The following is a 24,173-nucleotide window of genomic DNA, read 5'->3' as shown; positions in this document are numbered from 1 at the left end:
CTGCACACGGTAATCCCTCAATCAATACCACTGATTAACTGATAGCTGATGCCCAACAACCCAATTCTAATAAATCATAGTACTGGATGATGCTTGTGAGCCATCGAGCACAAGGGAGGAAGGAAATATAGAGTTACCTGATTTTAGAAACATTCTCATTCTTTCCCACCCCTCTCCATTCAGCTACTGAGAATTACAGAAGTCCCTAGATTTAGCAGTAGCATTTGACATAGATCTCAGGCCAAAAAATAATTGTTGTCCAAGATGATGATGCTTTCAGGTCGTCCAAGGTCCGTTGGACCTCTGGAGGGGCCAAAGGCAAATAAGGAAGATAGGAAAGAGAGGGCACACCAGATAGACAAATCAAGTGACAAAGAGAGAGATGAAGGAGATGTGAAACAGCAGAGAGAAACAGGAGTGGGACAGGGTGACCCACAGCTGTGTTCGTGATACATGCATGTGCACAAACACACATGATATCACTGCCTTTTCTGCTGGATATGGCTGCTTTACTATCTGTTAATCAACGACATTTTCTAATGGCATTTGTTAAGCACTTACTATGTGCCAGGCACTCTACTAAGCACTGGGGTAGACACTAGCTAATCAGGTTGGACACAGTCCCTGTCCCACATAGGGCTCACCATCTCCTGTAGGAAATACTATTCACAGGAAAAAAAATACTTTCACCAAAATGTGGGAAAGGAAGAAGTAAACCTCACTAGTTGAATATAGAACTATGTGAGACTGTAAAAGACAAATGAATGTCACCATAAATGAAAGCCAGGGCAGACAGATTACCAAGGAGGAATGCAAGGACGTGGTGGAAGCTAATAGAAATAAAAGCAACCCTGTGAAAAAATGTATGGGTCCCCAAAAATGTTCTCTTAATACATCTAGACAAAAGATAAAGGAAAATGTTAGCTGCAAAGAGAAAGTGGATAACAGATAAGACCCCAAAAGCGAAGGTGCTAGATTCATTTTTAACCTCTGTCTTTACCAATGAAAACTGAACCATGAAGTGACATGTCCTAAATTGGGATGTTGGTAAACTAACCTGAAACAAGAAAAGACCTGTTGAAATGCTAGTTAAACCAACCCAAAGAATTGAAAGCTGATTACTCGCATCCCGTGGTACTAAAAGACTAGCCTGAGTCATTGCAGGCCCATTAGCTATATTTTTGAGAGCAAGCAGAAGATGAGGAAAATGCCTGACATTTGGGAAAACTCCATCCACGTACCTCTATTTTAACACAAGAGAACCTGGGTGACCCTTGAGATTACAGACTTTTTTTTTTTAACAAGAACCCAAAAAACTTTCCAAGTAGATTTGCAAGCATTTGAAAAAGAACAAAACTCTGGGCAGCAATGAACATTTCTTCGTAAAGAACAAGAATCTTTCTCTGGTCTTGAGACGGGGGAAATTATATCTTCAGTCTCTGGCCTTGGATTCAGTTCTGCCTAATTCACCCTTATATAAATACTTCCTTCGGAAAGCAAGTGAACTAGGGAGGTGAAATGGAGCACAACATTTCCTCTCTCTTCAGGATAACAGCACATGTCGTTCTGATTGTTATTCATGTCCAAAGATTGATGCAAAATGTTCCTTGTTAGGTTTTACTAAGAAATTCTGCTTAACACTTCTGTTAGATAAATCATATTGTTTTTTCCTATTTAAAGCTTGAGGAAAAAAATCTTAAGAGGCAAAATTATTCCTGAAAGATCACGCTGACCATCATCATCGAGAGACAGAGAAAGGACTGAAATTCTAAGCTCCATTACTGAGCTCTGTCTATTGAGCGGCTCTCATTCATTCATTCAGTCATATTTATTGAGTGCTTACTGTGTGCAGAGCACTGTACTAAGAGCTTGGGAGAGTACAATACAACAAACAGACACATTCCCTGCCCACAATGAGCTTACAGTCTACGGGGGGAATAGACATCAATACAAATAAATACATCACAGATATGTACATAAGTGCTCCAGTTTTCTTCCATCCTCAGATGCTTCTGCAGTGGGCCGCTGTCATTCTTCAAATATTCCTACTCTAGCCTGATAGAGAGCAAGGATGACTTTGATTCCCCAGTTTCTACACCCTGCATTTTTAGCCAGGGCTATTTAGAGACCGGGGGAGAATGTAGGCCGGCAGAGAAAATGGCCAGGTGTTCCCACAGGCTCTCGTCAGAGAGGAGGGGAGCGCTCATTGCTGGTCACGGCAGCCTCGCTTAAATGTGCTGGAAGCCACAGCAAAAGGCTTCTGCAATCCTCAGAGATCACATGCTCTCAACTGGCAGGGTGCTTCAGTCACCTTTACAGACTACGGCCTGCTTGACGTTACCATTTCTCAAGAATGAATTGATTCTCACCGAAAACAGAAAACGAAAAAAGGTTCAAAAAGAAGGGGGCTGATGAGAGCCAGGTTTCAAACATCTCTGTAATGGAGCTCTTTCCTTTGAAACCTTATTTACAAAAGACCAATCTCTCCCTCAACTGTAGCAAACATCAAGTAGCTTAAATACTGCGCTGAGTGTCTGATGTTTAACATTCTGTGTCCTGAGCTGAGTTCACCATCAGAACACTGGGCCACAAACCCGAAGACTGCTTTCGCATTCATTAAAAATGGGTTTCTTAGGTAAAGGAGAACATCTAGAGCAAATTCTTCATTCTAGCTGTATGTCTACTAAAATGAATTTACAATAATGACTGCATTAAATAACATGTTCAGCAGTTTGCAGTTGAAGATATTTGACAGTTGGTTCCAGTGGTTCAAAAGGTCTAAATTGTATAAGATAAGATAATTGATAAGTACATTCAGTACTTGAAATGCAAGGATTCATAAGCCTACAAAAGCCAGTGACCTTAATTAGTTTGCAACAACTTGTGCTTAGTTCCCTTTCATTTCCCAAGATGATGAAGCCATAGCCCCCACCTCCCGTTTTTCCTTACACTTTTAATAAACCAACTTAATTTTCTACTGCTCAACTATTTTTCTGGCAGACCAGGTTATTTTAAGATTTCTTAAACAAAAAACAAGGGAGAAATACCTTACCTTGCTAATCTCCTACTACAACCCAATCATCTCTTCTAATGCCAACCTACTCTCTGTACCTTGATTTCACCTATTCCACCACCAACCCCTTGCCCATTCTCTTCCTGCCTGGAACTGACTCCCCCCGGCCCCCTACCCCCCTTTAAGGCTGACAGACCACCATTCTCCCCACCTTCAAAGCCCTCCTAAAATCATATCTCCTTCAAAAGGCCTTCGCTCACTAAGCCCTCATTTCCCCTGCGCATACCATTCATTCATTCAATCGCACCACCCTCTGCATCACCAATGAGCTGGGATCTGTACCCCTTAGGCACCTGATAGTTGTCCCACTCTCAGCCCCACAACATTTAAGTACATTATCCCGACATAGTGCAATTTGCCTTTTATGTAATTTATTTTAATGCCTATCTTCCCCTCTAGCTCCTTGTATGTAGGGATCATGTCTAACACCTCGATTGAGGTGCTTGGTACGATGCTCCACACACGGTAAGGGCCCAGGTAGACTGACTGATTGAAAGTCATAGAAGGCTGTTTAAAATGGCCAAATGAATATTACATCAGGCCCTTCATGTCAATAAATGTGATCTCTATTTTAATAGCTGGAGAAAAACCCCATCAGCTAATAGCATTATATGCCTTCTGTCTACATATAAGAAAACATCCTCAAACACATTTTCTAATTTACAAGCTTGTGACAAGTCCAAGCTGCTGAGAAATTAGACTTAAAAGTATGTCTCAAAGTGATAGAAGACCACTATTAACACTATTATAATTGTATACCTCCTGCATCAAATCTGACATAACAGTTTAATATGTTTTGCTAAGAGAATGCCATTTTATGGCCTCCCACTGAAATCAAATCCAACCCAGACGTTTTCACTTTTCTGAAATAACTCACTGCAAAGCTCTAAAGCTGCCATCCTTTCTTCTTTCTTCCCCCCGACCCCCGCCAAAAGATTGATCCCCTGGTATCCATTAATTCCACAAGAGCTTCATAATGGGTCAATGAGTCAGTGGTGAGCTCCTCTATTAGCTGTATTAATTTACACTATGTCACCTTAATGACATTTTGTCACAGCTACCTTTTCTGACAGCTCCATAGTTCTTCAAAAACTAATAAAACAAGTTGGAGGAGCATTTGCAGAGATTGGTGCGAGAACTGTAGGTTCTTCAGATGTCAATGCTACTGCAAATAGCTCCGGGGGAAGAGGTGGGAGAGGGAGATTCGAAAGTTGGCTGGTCAAGGGGAGGTTGTTTCCAGGTGACTTATTTCCTGAAAAGTCTCTTTCCCAACTCTCATTCTTCTCTCAGCTTGTACTCATTACCACAGACATTAATAGAGAGAGACACAATAAAACAAACTATCTTATCCCAATTTTCCCTGGCGTGTAACCAGGCTAATATAGCACATAATGTATTGATCCTGCGTTATTCCAGACAGGTGAATGTCTCTCTTTGAAGAGGAACTCACCTAGCTGAGCAACGAGGAAAGAAATCCAGGCATACACAAAGCAAAAGCAAAGCTGAGGCCCGGCAGGTTGGTAAAACTCTCTGCTGTCAATCACAGGCTGCGAATAATTACATTTGAGATATTTGCACTTTGTTTTTATTCTAGCTATACGAATACATATAGATCAAAAGAATGTCAATTTCATTATTGCTATACCTTCCTGGGGACAGCTGAATAAAAGATGGATTTCTTCTAAAGTTATTGTAGCATTAGAAAAAGTTTAAATTGGGGTTTCAGAAACATTACACGAATTTTAGGTGATTGTGGTGTTCCTTTCCAAACCAAAATTGGTAAATGTCAATGGCTTTAGTTTCTCTCCTCTCTCAAAAGCAGACTTAATACCTAAAGACACTTTCCCATCACACTGGAGGTGAGTTTTGTTGATGCAACCGTTTCAGCGACTGGTCGCTTTTGCCACTGGGTTTCCCCAAGTGCCAGGGGGGCTGTAGCTTCCTGGACCTCAACTGAGCTTTGGAGAGAGCATTGCGGGACCATTTTGCCCCTGCCCTCTCCAGCATCCCTTCCCACCTTAAAGGCTAAATAAAAACAGCTTCCAGTGTTCACAAAGGGTATATTTCTGTATTTCGTACCTTGTTTCAGCCAAAGGGATCATTGCCTATGGATCTATCTAAATGTATTCACGGAAAACCAGCCAGTCGGAATCAAGTAATATCACAGACTCAGTTATGCTGGTTTCTTTATTAAATTTTCTCCAACTGTCTACATTTGATAGATCAATGCTGTCCCAGAACTCCTTTGGGCCTGGATTTTTGTTAACTATTCTTCACCCAAACAGGAAGAGTATCAATTTTGGTCTCTACCCTTCCACTGTCATCCTCCCAGGGCCTATCACCCCCATCGCCACTGTCTGGGTCCTCGATGTCCTTCTGTATCACACTGCCCCGCCCCACAGATCCTGTACCAACTCTCTTCCACGTCACCGATAAACTCCACCACAACTCGCCTTCCAGCACCCCGCAGAGAAAAGCAGGCACAGCTTGGCAGCACCTCCACAAAACCTCAGGAAGGCTATGGTTGCTTTTCTCTGGAAAAGAGCTGAAAGTGATGGGAAGAGTCACAGTTCCCAAATGCTTCACACTTTAATGATGATGTAACACTGCATCTCCATCAAACTTATTAATTGCCCATTGTGACCCCTAGATTTTATTCTGATCTAATTACATACGGTCAGTTAACCTCTTCTCATATCTGTTAGTCTCTTCGATTTGTTTTTCACCTCTTCTCCCATTGTTACATTTTGGCAACCAGGCATATATTCCAAATTATTTAAATGGTAGTTGCTGGAGATTGTGAATCTTATACAATGGTAATGTTCACTGACTCAAGAATTGTACTCAAAATTCAGAGAGTTTTAAAGCAAAAAAAGTTTTTGCTCACATATTAAAAAAAGGTGTCATGGTATGTCATAAACTAATGGCTCATGAAGTCAACATATATTTCACTGTATGCTTAGAATTAATAGTACGAATTTCATGTAATCTTACTCTGCATTTAGGATAGATTTAGGTAACTGACACACTCTGAATAATATTAATAGTTCAGAGAGACTGAAGATAATGAAACGTCCGCTGCTGGTAAACAATCTACAATTCCCAAAATATTTATTTAAAAACCCTTATGTTGTTTCATAGAGTTCTGTGTAAAAGTACTGCTGAATGGAAAACCATTTTATGTTTGGTAGGCGGTAGGAAGGTTACTAATTGGTATATTTAAAACATGCATAAAGAAGAAAGCCAAGGCTCACTCGACATATTATTGTTAAAATTAAATCTTCTGGAATTTTCCACTTCACAATTCCCAAGTCAGTTCCAAATGTGTTGATAAAAGCCCCAAGAATGGAATCTCTGTCTGAGAGTTCATCTGGGGCCAAACAGTTATAACGAAGTTTTTTTTTTAATCTTTAATTGCACTCAAGAGAAAATGTTTCCTTATCATATTGAGGCCATTTATTGGTGAGGCATTAGAGTAAATGGAAAAAAAAATGCTAGCTTTTAGCATTTCAAATGCCTACTGTGTACTGGAATTAGTGTTAACTTTTCCCACATGCATATTGTATTCCCTACTGTGTAGATCACTGATTTTACATAAGCTTCTACTGAGCCCAATAAAACTTAGATTCCCCTATTCTGCTTGCTTTTACTAGACACCTCCCATTTCTGTGTAGAGAGGAGATCCAACCCCTGGGAAGCCAGCTGGGTGCTGAGGGCCCTCTAGGTTGTAAGATCATTGTGGGAAGAGAATGTGTCTGTTTATTGTAATATTGTACTCTCCCAAGCACTTAGTACAGTGCTCTGCACACAGTAAATGTTCAAATAAATATGACTGAAAAGGGCAGTGCTCTTTCTTTGTAAGATATATGCCACCAAGGCAGGCACAAAGGTGGAAAGTATATCCGAAATGGTACTTTGACTTTCAATTCAATATCTCTGTTGGGTTTCCACACACAAAATTTCAATATTTCATAAAATGAATGACAATAAAAGGAAAAAAAATATTTAAAATAGGAAAGTACACCAAGCCAAACAGCGAAAACTGGCAGCTCAACTCTGATCATTCAGCCTCATTACTGGAGAAAATGATACAGGGAAAAGATCCTACTGTTTGGAATATTGTAAGAATTTTTTCCCCTGACAAGATCCCATGTAAATGTACAATAAACCTTTGTATTTAACAATTGTTAAGTAAAAAGAACGGCTAAATTACCCTGCTCTCAGGCTGTTTTTGAATATTGGGTGTATGTCGGTTTAATCTAATGTGTATTGTTGCATAATATCCCCAGGCACAGTGAAGTAAAAGCTAAAGCTGTACAGAAAAGCCCACATTTTAAATGGGCCTTGTCATTAATGCTTTATTAATTGCCCCAGGCTATGCAAACCCGGAGCTGGCCAAGCTATAACAATATGACACTTTAAGGTCAAATCCAATTCCTGCTGTGTTTCATGGAATGGGCCAAATATTGAGTTAACAGCAGGAAAGAGCAATTTATTGGGCTTTTCTCCATCTCCTGATTATTTGATCTAAATTAGATCAGATTTTTTTAAGGAACAAAAAACCTTAACCATGGAATATAAAACAACCTTAATCACTTTCTACTATGTTCACTGTTCTTTTTTCTAGCACTCACTTTCTAATTCAATAATGTGAAATATCTTTTAAAACATACTAGGCTGAGTGACCTGCAAATTGTCCTTTGTTCCTATTTTTAAAAAGAAAATAAATCCCAAACTAATAAGATAAAATTCCACATCAACAGTTTAAAGCATTGAAAACATTCTCTGAGTTATTTTGGCATGACTCTTACCTTTACATCTGAAGTGTCTCTTTGGCTGGTCCTCCAAGATCTGGCAACTGATGAGAAGGTTCGATCGGGATGGTCAAATTTTCCATCGTTTGCATTGAGAAAGAATGTTGTGAAGGGCTCCTAAAAATGAGGAACGATTGATAATGTTACCTATTACGGTGCATATCAGTGGAAAGGAGTATCTCTCATGTGATACTGATTAATCATTTTGCATTTGTAAGAATGAACGACACTGAAAGATTCAGAACTATCCTGAAATAAACACCAGAATCCTGACTCTTTCATTGTATTCACTGTGGGTTATGCATTTTGAGTCTTAAAATCTGATTTCAGATGTCAAAAGAAAAGGTGGCGGTAGACTATAAAATGTGTCACTGAAAGCTATTGCACAAACCAAATAAAAAATGTTATCATATTCAGAAATGCTTAGCCCTGACAGACCACCAGCATCCACCCTGCTACCTCCACAAAGTAAGGCAGAAAGAAGAACCAGGATGAAAGCCAACCAGGAAGAAAACCAACCAGGAGAGCAACAGGGGGAGATGACAAAGCAAGGGAGAGAGATAACTTGGTAGTGGGGAGCCTAGCTTCCCCTCACTTTAACAGAGCTTCTCATGGCCAAGTCTCTCATTAGGCCTCTTTCAACTCTAATGGACAGGTTCACTGTAGCCACCTTTATCACTCTGCCCCATGAGTCCAAACTATATTTTCCCCACCTATGGGCTAACTTTCCACACCGTCACTGACCCCTATGACTTAGAGGGCTCTTAAATTTAAGTGGGAATTTCGGTTGTATCTCATTCAGGCCTCACTTTGCTTGGGAGACGGAGGTTGTGGGTTCTAATCCCGGCTCCGCTACTTGTCAGCTGTGTGACTTTGGGCAAGTCACTTCACTTCTCTGTACCTCAGTTACCTCATCTGTAAAATGGGGATGAAGACTGTGAGCCCCACCTGGACGACCTGATAACCCTGTATCTCCCCCAATGCTTAGAACAGTGCTCGACACATAGTAAGCGCTTAACAAATACCATCATAATTATTATATTGCCACTGAACCCCATCTCTTCAATTAATCAATCTTATTTATTGAGCACCTACTGTGTTCAGAGCACTATACTAAGCATTTGGGAGAGTACAAAGTAACAGAGTTGTATGTTCTCTGCTCACAAAGAACTTACAGTCTAGAAGAGGAGACAGACATTAAAATAAATTACAGACAGGTACCTCAAGGTGGGGTGAGTCAAGGGAACAAATCCACATGCAGGGGAAATGAGGGCTTAGTTAGAAGACCCCGTGGAGGAGATATGATTTTAATAAGGCTCTGAATGGGGGGAAAGTGGTGAACCCTTAGCCATGACCAATAGAGATAAGCGGGGCTGGGGTTAGGTCTGATCTTGTTACTTTAATTCTAAAGCTCCTGGACGTTGATGCTTGGGCATATTTCTGATCTGGAAAAGTCTTCAACTCAATCTACAAGGATCATCAAAAGTCCTAGACAGTCATCCTGGTAGTCTGATAAACAGATGACTGAGTTGTAGATCTGTATAAAAAGACAGGAAGATGACTGTGAAGGTCTTTGTGGACTCTCACCAACATACACACTACATAACATTTTAAAAATTGAGATATTTCCTAAATGTACAAGTTAAGCTGTTTTCCTAATAATATTCTTGTTTCACCTCTTCCCTTGCAGTCATCATCAAAAGCAGGAGGTTTTTGATGATCTAGATAAGAAGAGCTAGGCAAGGTCTAGGTAAAATGCTATTTTAGACTTTTTGGAAAATGATATATTTTTCTTGAGAAAAATCAATTAATCAATCGTATTTATTGAGTGCTTTCTGCGTGCAGAGCAGTATACTAAGCACTTGGGAGAGAATATAACAGAGTTGGCAGACATATTCCCTGCCCACAACAAACTTACAACCGAGAGTAGGAGACAGATGGTAATATAAATTATGGATGCTCTACTACAGTAATTAACATCCCCTCATCAATGACTACATATCCTGATCTTAACATTTACCCTAAATTACCTTATAATAGAAGTACCTTGTAGATCATAAAAGAGAGACTACAACAGAATCTTAATTCAAATCTTTGAGCCTCATGAACAAACTCACAGTGACGTGAAATTTAATGCATTTTCTACTTCATAAACTCCTTGCGTTTGGGAGTTAAGTAATCACAATTCCCTGCATCATTAGGTTAAACACTGTGCAAGCCATTAAGCAACAGGATTCTTATTCCTAACAGTAATGCTTGAGAGGTAGTGAGTTGTTTTCCCTTCAGTTTAAAATTGCCTAAAATCAGAGCAATTACATAGCAGGGTCTAAATGTAAGGCGATATGCAGACGGAAAGGTTGATGAAACACTAGTGCGACAGCAATAACGAAGGGTCTCTAGCACTTGGAATACTTCTAGGGATGCTATAACTTATTTTACCAAAAAAAGCGAATCATTTTCTACCCTCTCAAAAATAAAAGTCTATCAATCCTTGCGTTCTAAAACACTATTCTTCCTCTCTCCCCCATTCTTTGTCTACTTCCAACACTCTGTACCCTCAAGACTCTGCCTCAAGTTTGCCCGCCCCTTCCAAGCTCAGAATTTAAAGTTGGGACCCAGGGTTGCTCACTTTCAGAGTTAACCCCCACTGAGACTTCTCCTCACCTACTGTTCTTAAGGGAGTGGCTGCCTTACTTGTATTATCATGTAACAATCTCCTTGAAATTATATATTTTAGACAATGGAAAGGACCTATTGGACATATGCTTGAAAATTAAATAGTAGTTTTCATATCAGCAAATGTTAAAAAGATTTTGCCTTACTAACCATATTGCACTTTGAAAAAATCTTTGATCTGACTTGCCTTGTGTCTGCCCTGATTTAACTGCCCTGTCACCCCATCACCTAATTCCCAAAAATGTACTTTAAAAGGAAGACGTTTAATTTGAAGGCAGGTCTAGACTACCTTAGAGGATAGAGGTCGTTTGAAATCAGAGGCAACTAAAAATTAAGAGCTAGATGAGAGCTATGTAATTACAATAGATTATGTAAAAAAAATCCAAGATTCCATGGTTTAAAATAATAAAGTGTCTAAGACAAATACACAAAGGCAAAGAAACTCAAAGTCATGGATTAAACCTTTAATATTTAAGCACTACAGAATGTCTCATTATGTGCTCTCCCACTATGCTCCCTTGTGTCTGCATATCAGAGTTTTAATCCTTAACGGGATTTCCTAGCTCCCTCAGACTCAGCTCAGACCCGGATGGCATTTTAATGTCATTTCTGCATGGCATTCGCCTTAACCCAATACATACGTTTCGTTCCCCCGTTTGCAGTCACCTGAAATGGCACCACCTTCTGTGCTGGGACTTTCCCACTGGGGAGTCGGATATTTTCCAGGCAGACCTGGCCCATTTTGGCCCGTTCTGACAAACTGGCCACCAGACAATGGACAATAAGGCTTGAGTGGCAGCAGAGCTTGTTGCCAGCTGGGTTGGTGGCCTCTGTTCTGAAGGTGTATATAAGAGGGAGGGGGAACTTCGCCTCACCCTGAATACACTGCATCCATTCATGGGGCACTGCAACACAGGCAAGCACACATTACATGGAGCACAACCCACCCCGAGGATGCCCCTTGGGGTAGGAAGATGACCTCTGTGGAGAAGCCCGGGTGCCTGTTGGGGAGATAACAAGCACAAGCCAGCACTTCCTCTTTAAGATAGCTCTGGTGCCCCACTGCACTCAGGTGAGGAAAATAATAGTATCTGTTAAGCACTTACTATGTGCTAGGCACTGTACTGAGCACTGGGGTAAATATAAGATAATCGAGCTGGACACAGTCTGGGTCCCACAAAGGGCTCACAGTCTTAATCCCCATTTTAGAGATGAGGTAACCGAAGCACAGAGAAGTTAAGTCACTTGCCCAAGGTCATACAGCAGACAAGTGGCAGACCAGGGATTAATAATAATAATAATAACAGTGGTATTAATTAGGTATTTACGATGTGCCAGGCACTGTACTAAGTGGTGGGGTGGGCACAAGTAAATCAGGTTGGACACAGTCCCTGTCCCACATGGGTTTTACAGTCTTAATCCCCATTTTACAGATGAAGGAACTGAGGCCCAGAGAAGTAAAGTGACTTGCCCAACATCATACAGCAGACAAGTGGCGGATCCAGCATTAGAACTCATGACCATCTGACTCCCAGGCCCATGCTCTATCCACTGCACCATGCTACTTCTCCCTAGAAACAGGTCCTCTAACTCCCAAGCTCATACTCTTTCCACTAGGCCATGCTGCTTCACTAAATGGTAATGGCAGGGATGGACGCTTCAGAAAGGTATCCCAGCCCTGGTGCAGTCGGTCTACTGAGCCTACGAAGCCACCTCTAGACTGTAAGCTCGTTGTGGGCAGGAAATGTGTCTCATATTGCTACAGTGTACTCTCCCAAGTGCTTAGTACAGTGCTCTGCACCTAGTAAGAGCTCAACAAATACAACTTACTGACATGAAGCTCCAGAGCTCACTGCCACTCTGGCCCAAGTTCATGACTTTTACGTTTGTCTGTTTGTCAAAAGATGACTTTTCTTTAAGGTGACAGGCTCGGTTGGAGCTGCTGGACAGATACCTTGTAGTGTAACTCTGCCCTTGAACCAGCGTAGGGCAGTTTATTTTGATTTTGGGATGTGAGAGAAAGCTAAGCCTGTTAGTAACCTTCAGGTTTTCGGGTCGATTTCATTTTTAGAGTGCTAATTTGGCTATCCTGAAGCCCTGCCTATGGCCCAGGGTCTAGAAAACAGGCTTGGCCTGATCCCAAAAGGTAGTCCAACCTCATTCATTTTGATGCATTCTTTTTTCATCGTTACACAACTTTGGAAAGCAGGTGCCTGATTTCATCCAAATCCATTTTGGGAACTGTGGTATTCCTACCTCTTTGGCTCAACTTTTTCTTCTGTGAGAATTTCTTTTAAAGCCAACTGTGCACCCCGGGCCAAAGCAAGGCGCTGTCATAACCATCTTCAACTGTATTTGCTGATCATCTGAGAGCTGCAGCACTCTGCACTAAATGGTTGGGAGAATACAATGGAAGAGACCTGGTTCCTGCCCTTAAGGAGACTGAAGTCTCATGGGTGTAGGGGAATTGAGTCTAGCATGACTACAAACAATCAAAACATTCGGTTAATCAAATTGCAGGTACGCTTTAACCCAAAACTGCCAAACTGCTAAAGAAAGGATTTTTTTAAAAATATGAGATTTTAATATGTGACCTATCTCTGCTACCTATCACCATAAATTATGATGCTTCCTATCATCACCACACCTATCATCATAAATCATGGGCAGACTCAGAATGCATGATAGTGGCTCACATTTACTTTGGGGTATATGTTTCTCATAACACAAATCCATTACTTATTTACGAAATGTGAATCTACACATGCAGTGGCAGATTGTAATGAACATTGGCACCTCTCCATGGGTAATGAGAGAACTTGCAGCTTAAACATAAATCAAGGTAACATGCTGGGGCACAAAACTAGGAACAGAATTTTTTTCTCATTATTTCAATGTTCCTCACAATGTCTATCATATAGGGGTAATGAAATTTACTCAAATGTGTTCAGAAGGCTGGTGGAGTTGTTCAAATGAATCAGATTCATTAGCAAGCTCTTTCTCCATACAAGGTAATGAATTCAGTCTGGGATTGACTGGTAGATGTAAAAAGGATTGAGTTGCTATTCCAATTTCTTTTTATTTTTTGTTTTTGGTTTTTCTTTGAAAGGAAAGAATAGCCACAAGCCATCAAAAGAGTTAGCTGATCCGGGAGCTCTCCAATTGCAAGAAGGAATATTGGGCACAAGCTTTCCCCTTCCTTTCTTTAGCAGGCAGAGCTGCTGTCAAGATTGCTGCTACTTTTCCTCTCAGAGGTGAGAATGCATTTAAATCCCCAAGTTAAAGGGCCCCAGGGCCTCTAATCATGTCATTACTCAATAATATATAAAACTGCCTGAAACCTGGGACACAGTCACAGATTTTTTGACTTTCCTGCCTGAACTGTCGCTTTCCATCACTCCATTTTCCCCATTCTTCCCCAAATCATTATCCCATGTTTCTCCTCTCTCCTTTTTTTCTTTTCTCTCTCCCTTTATTTGATTGTCTCTTAGTCTTCTATTTCTCCTTCCTTTCTCTTTCCCAACCCTAGCCCTTCTCCCCCAGCTCAATCAGTCAATGCAGAAGACTTGATTTCCATGTGCTACAATCGCAGCTTCTGAAATGGAGCGTTATTACTTCAAATTTGTGAGACTTTGCAAATCAATAGTGACTTAAAGGAACAGCAGAAAATTAGGAAATTGTCAGGGAGTCTTTCAGAGCCAGAACATTTGGTTAAATATTTCATTTTACCACAAAGCACATAAAAGCCATCATAAATTATTTGATGTTGCTTCCTGAATTCCGTGACTGAACATTTTATTTGCATTTAGCCCACAAGTTTATTAATTAAAAGGGATACTTGTTTTCTAGTAGAAATTTACTAGCATTTTTCTAAATTATGAATAGTTTTGCTGAGGTTATGAGGCAATCATTCTATTTTAGCCTCTGAATAGACTCACTTTATAAATGTATTGTGAGCTCACTTAAATGTCTGCATCTTCCAAATATGCCCTTCTAAATATGTTCTTTCAACTAATCCTTTATTCTTTGAGGCTGTGGGGGAAAATCTTTGTCACTGGGTGAGAGTGGCCTTGAAGCTCTTCATATGATGGGTTTGATTCCTCTCCCCCTGCCCTTCCCAACCCAATTTAGATTTTTAAAATTCCCTCATACCTTCACCTTCCTCTTTCCTAGCCTATTAGTCCTGAATCAAAATAAGCATAGTCTCAAACAACTTTAATGTCTAGAACACAAAAACAGGTTTTGCAGATTTTGGAGGGCCTTCTAAGCAGCCAAGGTAGAATTTTTGTAAATTCCCTCCTCTGTATGAGCAGTATTTGAGGGTGCGCCATATAAGGAACACTGTACAAGAAGTTCAAAGATAGTAGGAAAAAAAAAGATGAGACCCCCTAGCCTCCAGGAGCTCACAATTTAATAGGTAGAGGCAGTAGATATAAATCAACAAATGTACCACAGTTTAAAGGGAGAGAAAATAGAAATCATAGACACAAATGAATACATAAACTAATAGCTAATGCAACAATGATAAGGTGGTTAATGCGATACTATGATCTAGAAGATAAGGAGGATTAACTTGGGATGCCTCCAGGAGATGGTTAACATTTTAATAGAGCTTAGAAGGAAGGGAGTCATGTAGGTTGGTGAAGTAATGGGAGGAAGCCATTCTAGACAGGGAGGAAATGTGTGGGCAGTGGGTTGGAGGCTGGAGCATAGAGAATAGGGATGGTTACAAGGTTTCCTTGAGGGGGAGAGAATAGCATGATCTGGGAGCCAAGTGGAGGACAGCAAATAGGACAGAGAGTCCAAGTCAAAGATGTGATCTCTGCCTTTGAGATGTTTTCAGGCCATTAGGCTGGGGGGTGGGGGGGCACAGTCAGACTTAAACTTGACTTCTGGCAGAACTGAGTGGACCTGATTTCCCACTCCAGAAGTGATTAAATGCCCTGTCTCCAAGAGCTTCCATTTAAAAGTCTAAGTCAGAAGGAGATGGGGAGAGGTGAGCAGGAATCTGAGGGGGGCCAGAAAACTGGGGCCCAAAGGATTGGCCTGAGGAAATAATAATAATAGTGATATGTGTTAAGGGCTTAGTATGTGTAAAGCTTGCACTGTGCTAAGTTCTGGGGAAATTACATTCATTGCCTGTAATGACTTTGACCAAGGCTTGGGAGACCGAACTCTTGTCCTGCTTGGTTGCTTTTCCCTTTACTCTTGAGAGAAAAGAGAAGAGCTTGCTGGACAAGTTGCAGAAATGTAATCAGGTGATGTTTTCAAAATAAATGAGGTGACACTGCACACCTAACACTTGCAAAAAATTCCAAGTAAGACTCTGTAGCCTTCACTCATCTTCACAACATTTTCAAACATTCTACTCAGTGATGTGGGCAGGTTAAAATGACCTACCTATTCTCTTGAGCTCCAAGTGGGAATGAGAGGAAGCATTAAGAACTGACCAGCACCTTTGTGTGTGAAAGGGGATGGTGAAAATGGAGGGGGAAGGCACACTCTAGAGACTGTGAGCCCCATGTAGAACAGGGACTGTGTCCAACCTATCTAGTATTTATTCCAACACTTAGCACATAGTAAGTGTTTAACAAATACCATTACCAGCATTATCAACAGTTATGCTCCAGCAGGTCTGTCCTAGGGTTAGACAGGGAAAGTGACGATTTTCTGATGTCCCTCAGGATGAACTCCACACAATCAGGCAATGCAGTGAGGATGTGAATGGTCATGTGCCTGACGCCAGAGACAGAACCCTGTCCAAGCCAACATTAGAACTAGGAAGTCCCTGACTTTTTTTTCTTTAGGATCTCCTGTGTGACTGTGAGCCTGTTGTTGGGCAGGGATTGTCTCTATCTGTTGCCGAACTGTACATTCCAAGCGCTTAGTACAATGCTCTGCACACAGTAAGCGCTCGATAAGTACGACTGAATTCATTAGAGAATATTTCACGGTCAACATTTTCCAAGTGGAATTCACAGTTGCAATCAAACTACTTACAATGCGAACGAGCCAGGACAGCGTACACGTAGATGTTGAATAATGCGTGTTGTAATGGTATGGTGGACTTTGATCATCTTCCCAGGTCTCATAACGCTCTGCATAGAAAACAGCTCTCTTTGGGTTCAAAGCACCAATGGGCTACAAAGAGACAAAGAAGAACTGGATTGAATATTAACAGGTCAAAAGTTCACTGCATCTAGAATTATACCATCCTTACTTAAAAATACCACCTGTGAACTTCATCTACCCAATGTAGATCATGTATTTAAATCCTAAAATGGAGTTAAAATTTATTTTTGAATGCCAAAAGAGAGGCTTCAATCAGTATCCCTATCATCAGGGTTAAGAGGAATTGCAAGGCAAATTCCTTGGCTTTGCTGCTTCTAGATATTTGATCTCAGAGTCATTCTCATCTTAGCTGGACAGCCAGCAGTGCCCATAGACCCAACGGCTGCTTGGCAGTAATCCCCACTCCCTTTGCTGATTATACCAGTAGAGTCATCAGATAGGGTTTCTTGCTCTGTTAGGGCTGCTTAAATGTTGTCACGAACCACACTGCTGGTGTCTTCATTCTCTAGGAGGTCGATGTACTACACCTATCAGAGGATTGCTCTATGTCCGGATCCGAAGGGAACTACAGGGCCGAGGTAATTACCCAGACAACTCAAGCAAGAAAAAAATGTCACCTAGGCAAGGGAGGGCTTCCTTGCGCTTTCTCAATAAATATTCATCGATTATGATGATCCCCACTGTAATGTACATGTACATTTGAAGCACTTGATAACCCGGACAAAAGCAGTGGTTTTCTTTCCTTAATTATTTGCATAATTGCTACAACCCTTCATGCAGACTGGGGCATAGACAACTTCTTGTCTACACCTCTTCTAATTTCATGTAAGGAATTGTAATTCAGTAACTAAAATGCCCGATTACAATAATAGATGGCACATAACGAAAGAGTTTCTAAGATACCTGGCACTCACACTATTGCGTTCTACATTTGCACAATTGAGATGTGTACTTTAAAGAGTAAACTGATATAGCAATAGGAGTAGTGTTCAATGAATTATTAAATTATTAAATATAAAGTATATCAACATTTTCCCCAAGGCTTAATTTTAACACTTAAAGGAACACAAAAATGAGTGTGCCCCAAAAGGACCTAAAAAAACCCAAAACCCAACCCCACAAAAGGGAGAACGATTAGCTAATGAATAAATGCCTCTTGAGTTTACCCTTTGGATCCCAAAAGATTAATTTATTCTCTAGGACCATGCAAGATCTTTCAGAATTTCCATAACAACCCTTGTTTGCAAGCCTTGGTAAACTGAGAAAACCAAATTATTGAGGGTTTTTCCTTAGATTTTCCTAAATGACATATATGATTTGAAAAGATAACATGCCATTTTATTTTTAAAAAAAACCCACAAATATAGCCTTTTTTGGTATTTACATGCATTAAGATTTCAGGACTCAAAGTTTTTGTCTCCAAATTCCTCACAGGATGAATAAAATTCACCCACACTGTTGGTTGACTAATAATTATTATGTGATTCAACCATCATTCTGTACTAATTTTGTTGGGCGGTATATAAAATAAAGTTAAAATAAATCAAGAAAAGCTAATGCAATCACTCCCATCAACACATCACTGAAATCAAGTCACAGAAATTTAGCTTTAATATTGCAGACTTTCATTTTCCTAAGAAAGGAACTGATAGTTTAAAGTAAGTTAATGGTTGGGAATTAGGTTGAAGTTTCAGGTTTCCTCATTCTAGTGCTGGAGTCAGCAGTCAGGGCTTCAGAGCCCTATGTTTGGAGGTGATTAAGTTTTAAGTCACTGTTATCAGGACTGCAGTTTTTCTACACATTTGGAGAGTTTAATACTTTTCTATGTCAGGAGTATAGCAAAGGAATTCTCACATGTGTAAAATGTCTGAGTAATCTCTAAGGATCAACCTTATCTGATGTACTTTGCTCTGCTAGACCTCACAAAACATTCTTGAAAGAGCATTATGACCCATACCCTAATCTTTTCCAGCCCCCTTCTCCACTACTGGAAAATAGACAAAAATCAGCATTTACATTTTTATTTTGCTCTAATTTCATAAGTCATTCTAATCACTTGAATCTGAACAGTACCATGCTTCTATCAGAGTTGAAAATATCTATGGATTATTATCATCTGAATATTTTAATGAATAAAGACATGCCATTTTACACCTTAATATCTAATATATCTTGATTGATTAGTTTATAACAAATTGCATTTTATAAAATGCATCTGATGCAAGCTGGCAAAATTTTACATTCAAATTCCTGGGAGAGTCAAAGGCAGTTCAAACACTTTACTTTGGGGAGGACACAGCGGGGTCATATACACTTCTGTAATCAGAATCCAATGGGAGAGGAAATAGTGGTTGTGATTTTTTTAAAAAAAGAGTGCACTATAGTGTTCGTTCTGGATCTGGCAAATGACAGAAGTGTTAATAAAGGTTTCATTGCAAGAAGGAGGATGATCTCATAACTGCATACCTACTAGGTCTTTAAGCAAATATTTCACAAATATCTCTAGAGTTAAAGAAGCTTCTTTGTTTTTGCCACATATACAGTAGACGAAGCAAGTCTTGATGCCTCCATTTTCTCAAATAGCTGACAATGACATTTTCAAGAGCTGCGCAACCCACTGATACAGACATGACTGTGCTTTGAGGTGTCTCTGCTTGAAAAAGTGTCACTCTAATTAAACAACTGATATTAGGTGTATATTACTCCTTTCTGTCCATAAATACCCAGAATGGTAGTTGAAATGATCTTTTGCTTAAATAGGTGATTTTTCAAAGGGTTTAATGAAACAAGCATTGCTTTCTGTTTTCCCAGTACATCTCACTATTATCAAAGTTTTTTTTTAAATCAGAATCTAGCTTACTTTGGAATACCATCCCTTTTTAAAAATGATCACATTACACATTTGGATTTTCCAAAGTAGTCATCAGGGGTGAAACGCAGGAGAACCACATATTTTAAAATGATCATTACTGGTTGACATTTATTGGTCACCGACTAGAGTGGACATTTTAGGCCTAAGCAGAATTTACGAAGGCATCAATCCTATTACAGATGAGCTTACCACAAAGTGGAAATTCCAGATGAATTAAGCCACGAAAATATACACTTAGTAAAACTGAGTTTGGTAGAAGGACATAGGTCTTGATGTACCCCTTAAGCCCTGAGTATTGACCCCACCCTCAGCCCCAGAGCACTTATGTACATAATCATAGTTTATTTTAAAGGAGGTCTCCCCATCTTGTCTGAAGATCCTTGTGGGCAGGAAATATGTCTACCAACTCTGTGGTACTGAAGCACTTAATACAGTGCTGTGCACCATAAGCACTCAGTAGATATCACTGATGATTGATATAGGACCAATAATTTACCTGGGCTATGTTGCATTTGAGGTGAGTGACAAGACTTTAAGATGGAAATGTCTGGCAGAGTATAGGACTTTCAAGACGGGACTCCAGAAGATGGGTTTCAAATTAGAGTTGGTTAAATTGAAGTTAAAACTAAAATAAAGCAGAAGGGGAGGAAAGGAGAGGAAGCCCTGACATGGAGGACCACCAAAGGAGATGGTGGAGATTGAAAACCAGGAGAGGACAGCCAAGATCAGAGAATATTCATTCATTCTTTCAATCATATTTATTAAGCACTTACTGGGTGCAGAGCACTCTACTGAGCACTTGGGAAAGTACAATACAACAATAAAGAGTGACACTCCCTGTTCACACGAGCTCACAGTTTTGGGGGGGGGGGGGAGACAAACATCAATACAAATAAATAAAATTACAGATATTCATAAGTGCTGTGGAGCTGGAGGGGGTTGGGGGGTACTACAGGAGGTGGCTATAAGGACACCTAGCTGTCCTTCACTTTAAAGATGACACTACTGAAGGCAAGCTCCCAACACCAGAATTGCAGCGTGGCCTAGTGGGAATAGCACGGGCCTGGAAGTCAGATGACCTGGGTTTTATTCCTGATTCTGCCACTTATTTGCTGTGAGACCTTGGGCAAGTCACTGAACTCTGTGCCTCAGTTACCTCATCCACAAAATTGGGAATAAGACTGTGACCCCATGTGAGACATGGACTGTGTCCAACTTGATTAACTTGTATCTACCCCAGCGTGAAGTAAATTTCCTGCCACATAGTAAGCACTTAAATACCATAGAAAAATTTTAAAAAAACCTTGTTAAGATGTAAGCAGAATCAACAATTCCTAGAAACTGTAAGCAAGTAAAGTAGCTCTTTGTTGTGTCATAGTGGTTGCCCATTGTAGGGTTCATCACGGCTCTCAAAACCACAACTAGGCATTCCAATCTTCCAATACTTCTACAAAATACTTCCCATTTCACCTTTTCCCCTTGCATTTCTGGGTTTTACGAATTTAAAAAATGCACTGCTGTATGAAGGTGGCAGCCTCTAAAGAGATGTTTCATTATAGGTTAAGCAAAGTTCTCCATTTTAAAATGGGATTTCTCAATTCTCCCTTTCCTGAACCTACAATGCTAATAGACAAGTTATCCTCATCAGAAGATATATAATTTCCACGTGATTTAAAATGCCAAAGTCAAATATAAAGACTTGAACCGATAGAAGCACAAGACCACTTCTAATACAGAAAATGAGTAGGTAGGCAATCTCTACTATTTTTAAATTCTTTCGTATATGGGTCCCTTCTCCCTTCTTCAGGTTGTAATTAACCCTGAAAATTACTTGTACAAATGCTCCAAATCAGTGTCCCCTAAGTCCTAAAATCCTCTCCCCCCCCCCCCCAAACTGCATTTTGTTAGAAGCCCATCCTGTGGTACCTCCAAAAGTAACTTTTCAATGTTATCCTCCATTTTCAGTTTTATTTCTTATAATTGGTACATGAAGCTACTATAGCTTTAAAACACATTAAAGGTCTTTGAGAATGAGTCATGGCTAAGACGGTCAAGACTGAAAATGCAAGGTACTGTGAGTGATGTGTTTTGGTTTTTTTTTAGGTTTTAAGCTTGAAGAACCGTACACAAAAAATTACATGACAAGCATATATAGAATCCATATTTTGTTTTAGGTACACAATCACAGCCATCTCTCAGCTGTTACCACTTCTCTTCACCCTGACTTTTAATTGCGCATACAACATGAAAACTTCAAAGAACAAGTGTTGTGTTCTTGATGAGGAAAGGAAATTTCAAGTGGAGCAATTTCTACTTTGCTGTCCAAAACAGATGAGAAAAGTTTTATGCTTGATATGTAAAAAGACTGAAGCTTTTTTTAAAGAGTAAAACATCAAGTGTCATTTCAGACAAACCATAACTCTTATGGTGCATTTGGTGGTGATCAGCAAAAGCAAAAATTTCAGTAGCTATGTAAAGAACAGGCATCTCAGCAATCTGTTTTCAACAACACTGTTCAAACGAATGAAGCCGAAAAGAGGTATGTCATGGGTGAATATAAAAAGCTTTGTTAAAGTTAATGCTCACTGCTGTTTTACTACAAGTCTGTTTTACTGCCTGACCCACCAATTCAACCTGGGAATTGCTGATCAAGTTAGTGAGGTAAGCCAGATAGAGAGATTACACTGAAGCTTAAAAAAACATCTCTCTAAAAAGGAAGCTTCAAAAACAACATGTCCTGAACTAGTAGACTATCTTTTCTTCATGTCATAGTCAGCATTCTTCTCCCCCCGCCCTTCCTCTATTCCTGCCCCTTTTCTAATGTGTTATTTCATCTACATCCCAAGGAGCAGGCCCAAATTTGACCCCCCCACCTCGTTCCACCAAGTGGAATGTTTTTGTTGGTTCCTCATAATGTCTTGCAATGGGTCAGGGAGATGGGAGAAGCCAAGGTGAAGTACGGCATAGTTTGGCAAGTCCAGCGGGAGCAGGATAGCAAACAGGAGAAAGACGCTCTCCCTCTCCAGCTGCCTCTCAAATAGCAAGGTTCCCTGGCTATTGCTCTACTGCTTCCAGTTGTTCTCCAGGGGGTTTGGGGAAGTTGGAGGGAGGGGGGCTGCATGCAGGAGGAAGTACAGTAAACTTCCAAGAAATAGGCTACAGTGCCAGGATCAATAGCTGGAGTGCCCCAGCCGAGCAGAGCACAGAGAAAGCAATAAACAGGCAGGAAATCTGTTAATCTTTTGATTTTTTTTTTCTGGTCTTTGTTAAGCACTTACTATATGCCAGGCACTGTACTGAGCACTGGGGTTAATCAGGTTGGACGCAGTCCATATCCCACGTGGGGCTCACAGTCTTAGTCCCCATTTTACAAATGAGGTAACAGGCACAGAGAAATGGAGTGACTTGCCCGAGATCCCCCCCGTCAAAATTAGAACCCAGGTTCATTCATTCAATCGTATTTTTTGAGCACCTTCTGTGTGCAGAGCACTGTACTAAGCGCTTGGAAAGTACAATTCATCAACAGAGACAATCCCTACTCAACGGGCTCACAGTCTAGAAGGAGGGGGGAACAGACAACAAAACAAGTGGACATGGATCAATAGCATAACCCCCAGAAACTTCCTTCCAGGTGAAGGGTTCTTCTCAATTGGGAGAAACAATTACAAGTAGGTTTCACACCGTTTGGATGGGGAGCCCCAGGGGCAGTAGGTGTGTTTCCACACTCCCTCCCACGGGCAATGCTGAGTACAGGCCCGGAGTTTAAAAACATCACTAATCGGAAATTTGACTTACTTTTCCTTCTGCTTTTCATAAACTTTCTTATACATCTTCGGGGAGGGTGAGAAAACTGGCCAGTACCCCCTTAAACTGGAGCCCCCCGATTGTGGGAGATCAAGTCTGCTGCGGAGCCCCACCCATTTCCACGTGGAGACTGATTGTCTCCCAGCTGGGCATCTTGAGGAGGAGTCCCTGAAGCCACTTAAAATGCTGGTGAAAATCACCCTCTCTCAGAGCCTCTTTTGGCCTTTTGTCCAAGCAAGGTTGCTGGCTGTTTGAATTCATTCAATCCTATTTATTGTGCCCTTACTGTGTGCAGAGCACTGTACTAAGCACTTGAACTGCTTTTGAAATTAATATCCTTTTAATTCTTTCTTGTTATGGGCTTGGGAGGTTTTTGAGAAGTTAGATTTTTGCACTGGGTACTGTTTCTCCCCACTTTTAGATTATAAGTAACTTCACAGCAGGGATTGGGTTTGGCTGCTTTCTATTGTACCTTTTCTTTGGAATGTGGTTGGCACAATGTAGTAGACTACCCACTAACTGCGATGATGACTGACTTCTTGAGCCCTGGCACTTAGCTGCCTCAAGGCAAGGTAGGGAGAAACAAAGACGACAGTTTTTTGTGTGCAGACAATGTGGCTGGGACTGTGGGTTCCATGTGGCCTTTTCACTCACACATACTGTCTCTGTTGCTGAATTGTACTTTCCAAGCACTCAGTACAGCGCTTTGCAATCAGTGCTCAATAAATACAATTGAATGAATATTGAATTCAAAGGTGAATTTGGCATTCAGTGAGTTCTTGTCTTTAAGTATGGGAAAAAATGGTATAATTTTCTTCCAAGAAGCAGGATATTTGTTGGGGCATTTATCTCATAACCTTTG

The 24,173-nt window shown here is 40.5% G+C and overlaps 1 protein-coding gene across 8 annotated transcripts in view; it reads right to left on the bottom strand.

Moving 5' to 3' along the window:
• The window catches only part of NBEA (neurobeachin), a 395,298-nt gene that overhangs the window by 39,238 nt on the left and 331,887 nt on the right, over positions 1-24,173 (bottom strand). For all 8 annotated transcript variants that reach the window (XM_029048269.2, XM_039914901.1, XM_039914903.1 and 5 more), the window contains 2 exons: positions 16,564-16,704; positions 7,885-8,004 (listed from right to left, as the gene is read on the bottom strand). In XM_029048269.2, the coding sequence (XP_028904102.1) occupies positions 7,885-8,004; positions 16,564-16,704 (261 nt within the window). The remainder of the gene's footprint in view (positions 1-7,884; positions 8,005-16,563; positions 16,705-24,173) is intronic.

Source organism: Ornithorhynchus anatinus, chromosome 20 (assembly GCF_004115215.2).
Source record: "Ornithorhynchus anatinus isolate Pmale09 chromosome 20, mOrnAna1.pri.v4, whole genome shotgun sequence".
Lineage (NCBI taxonomy): Eukaryota > Metazoa > Chordata > Mammalia > Monotremata > Ornithorhynchidae > Ornithorhynchus > Ornithorhynchus anatinus.
Note: the sequence above shows the minus strand (reverse complement) of the source record. Positions and strands in the feature narration are given on the sequence as shown.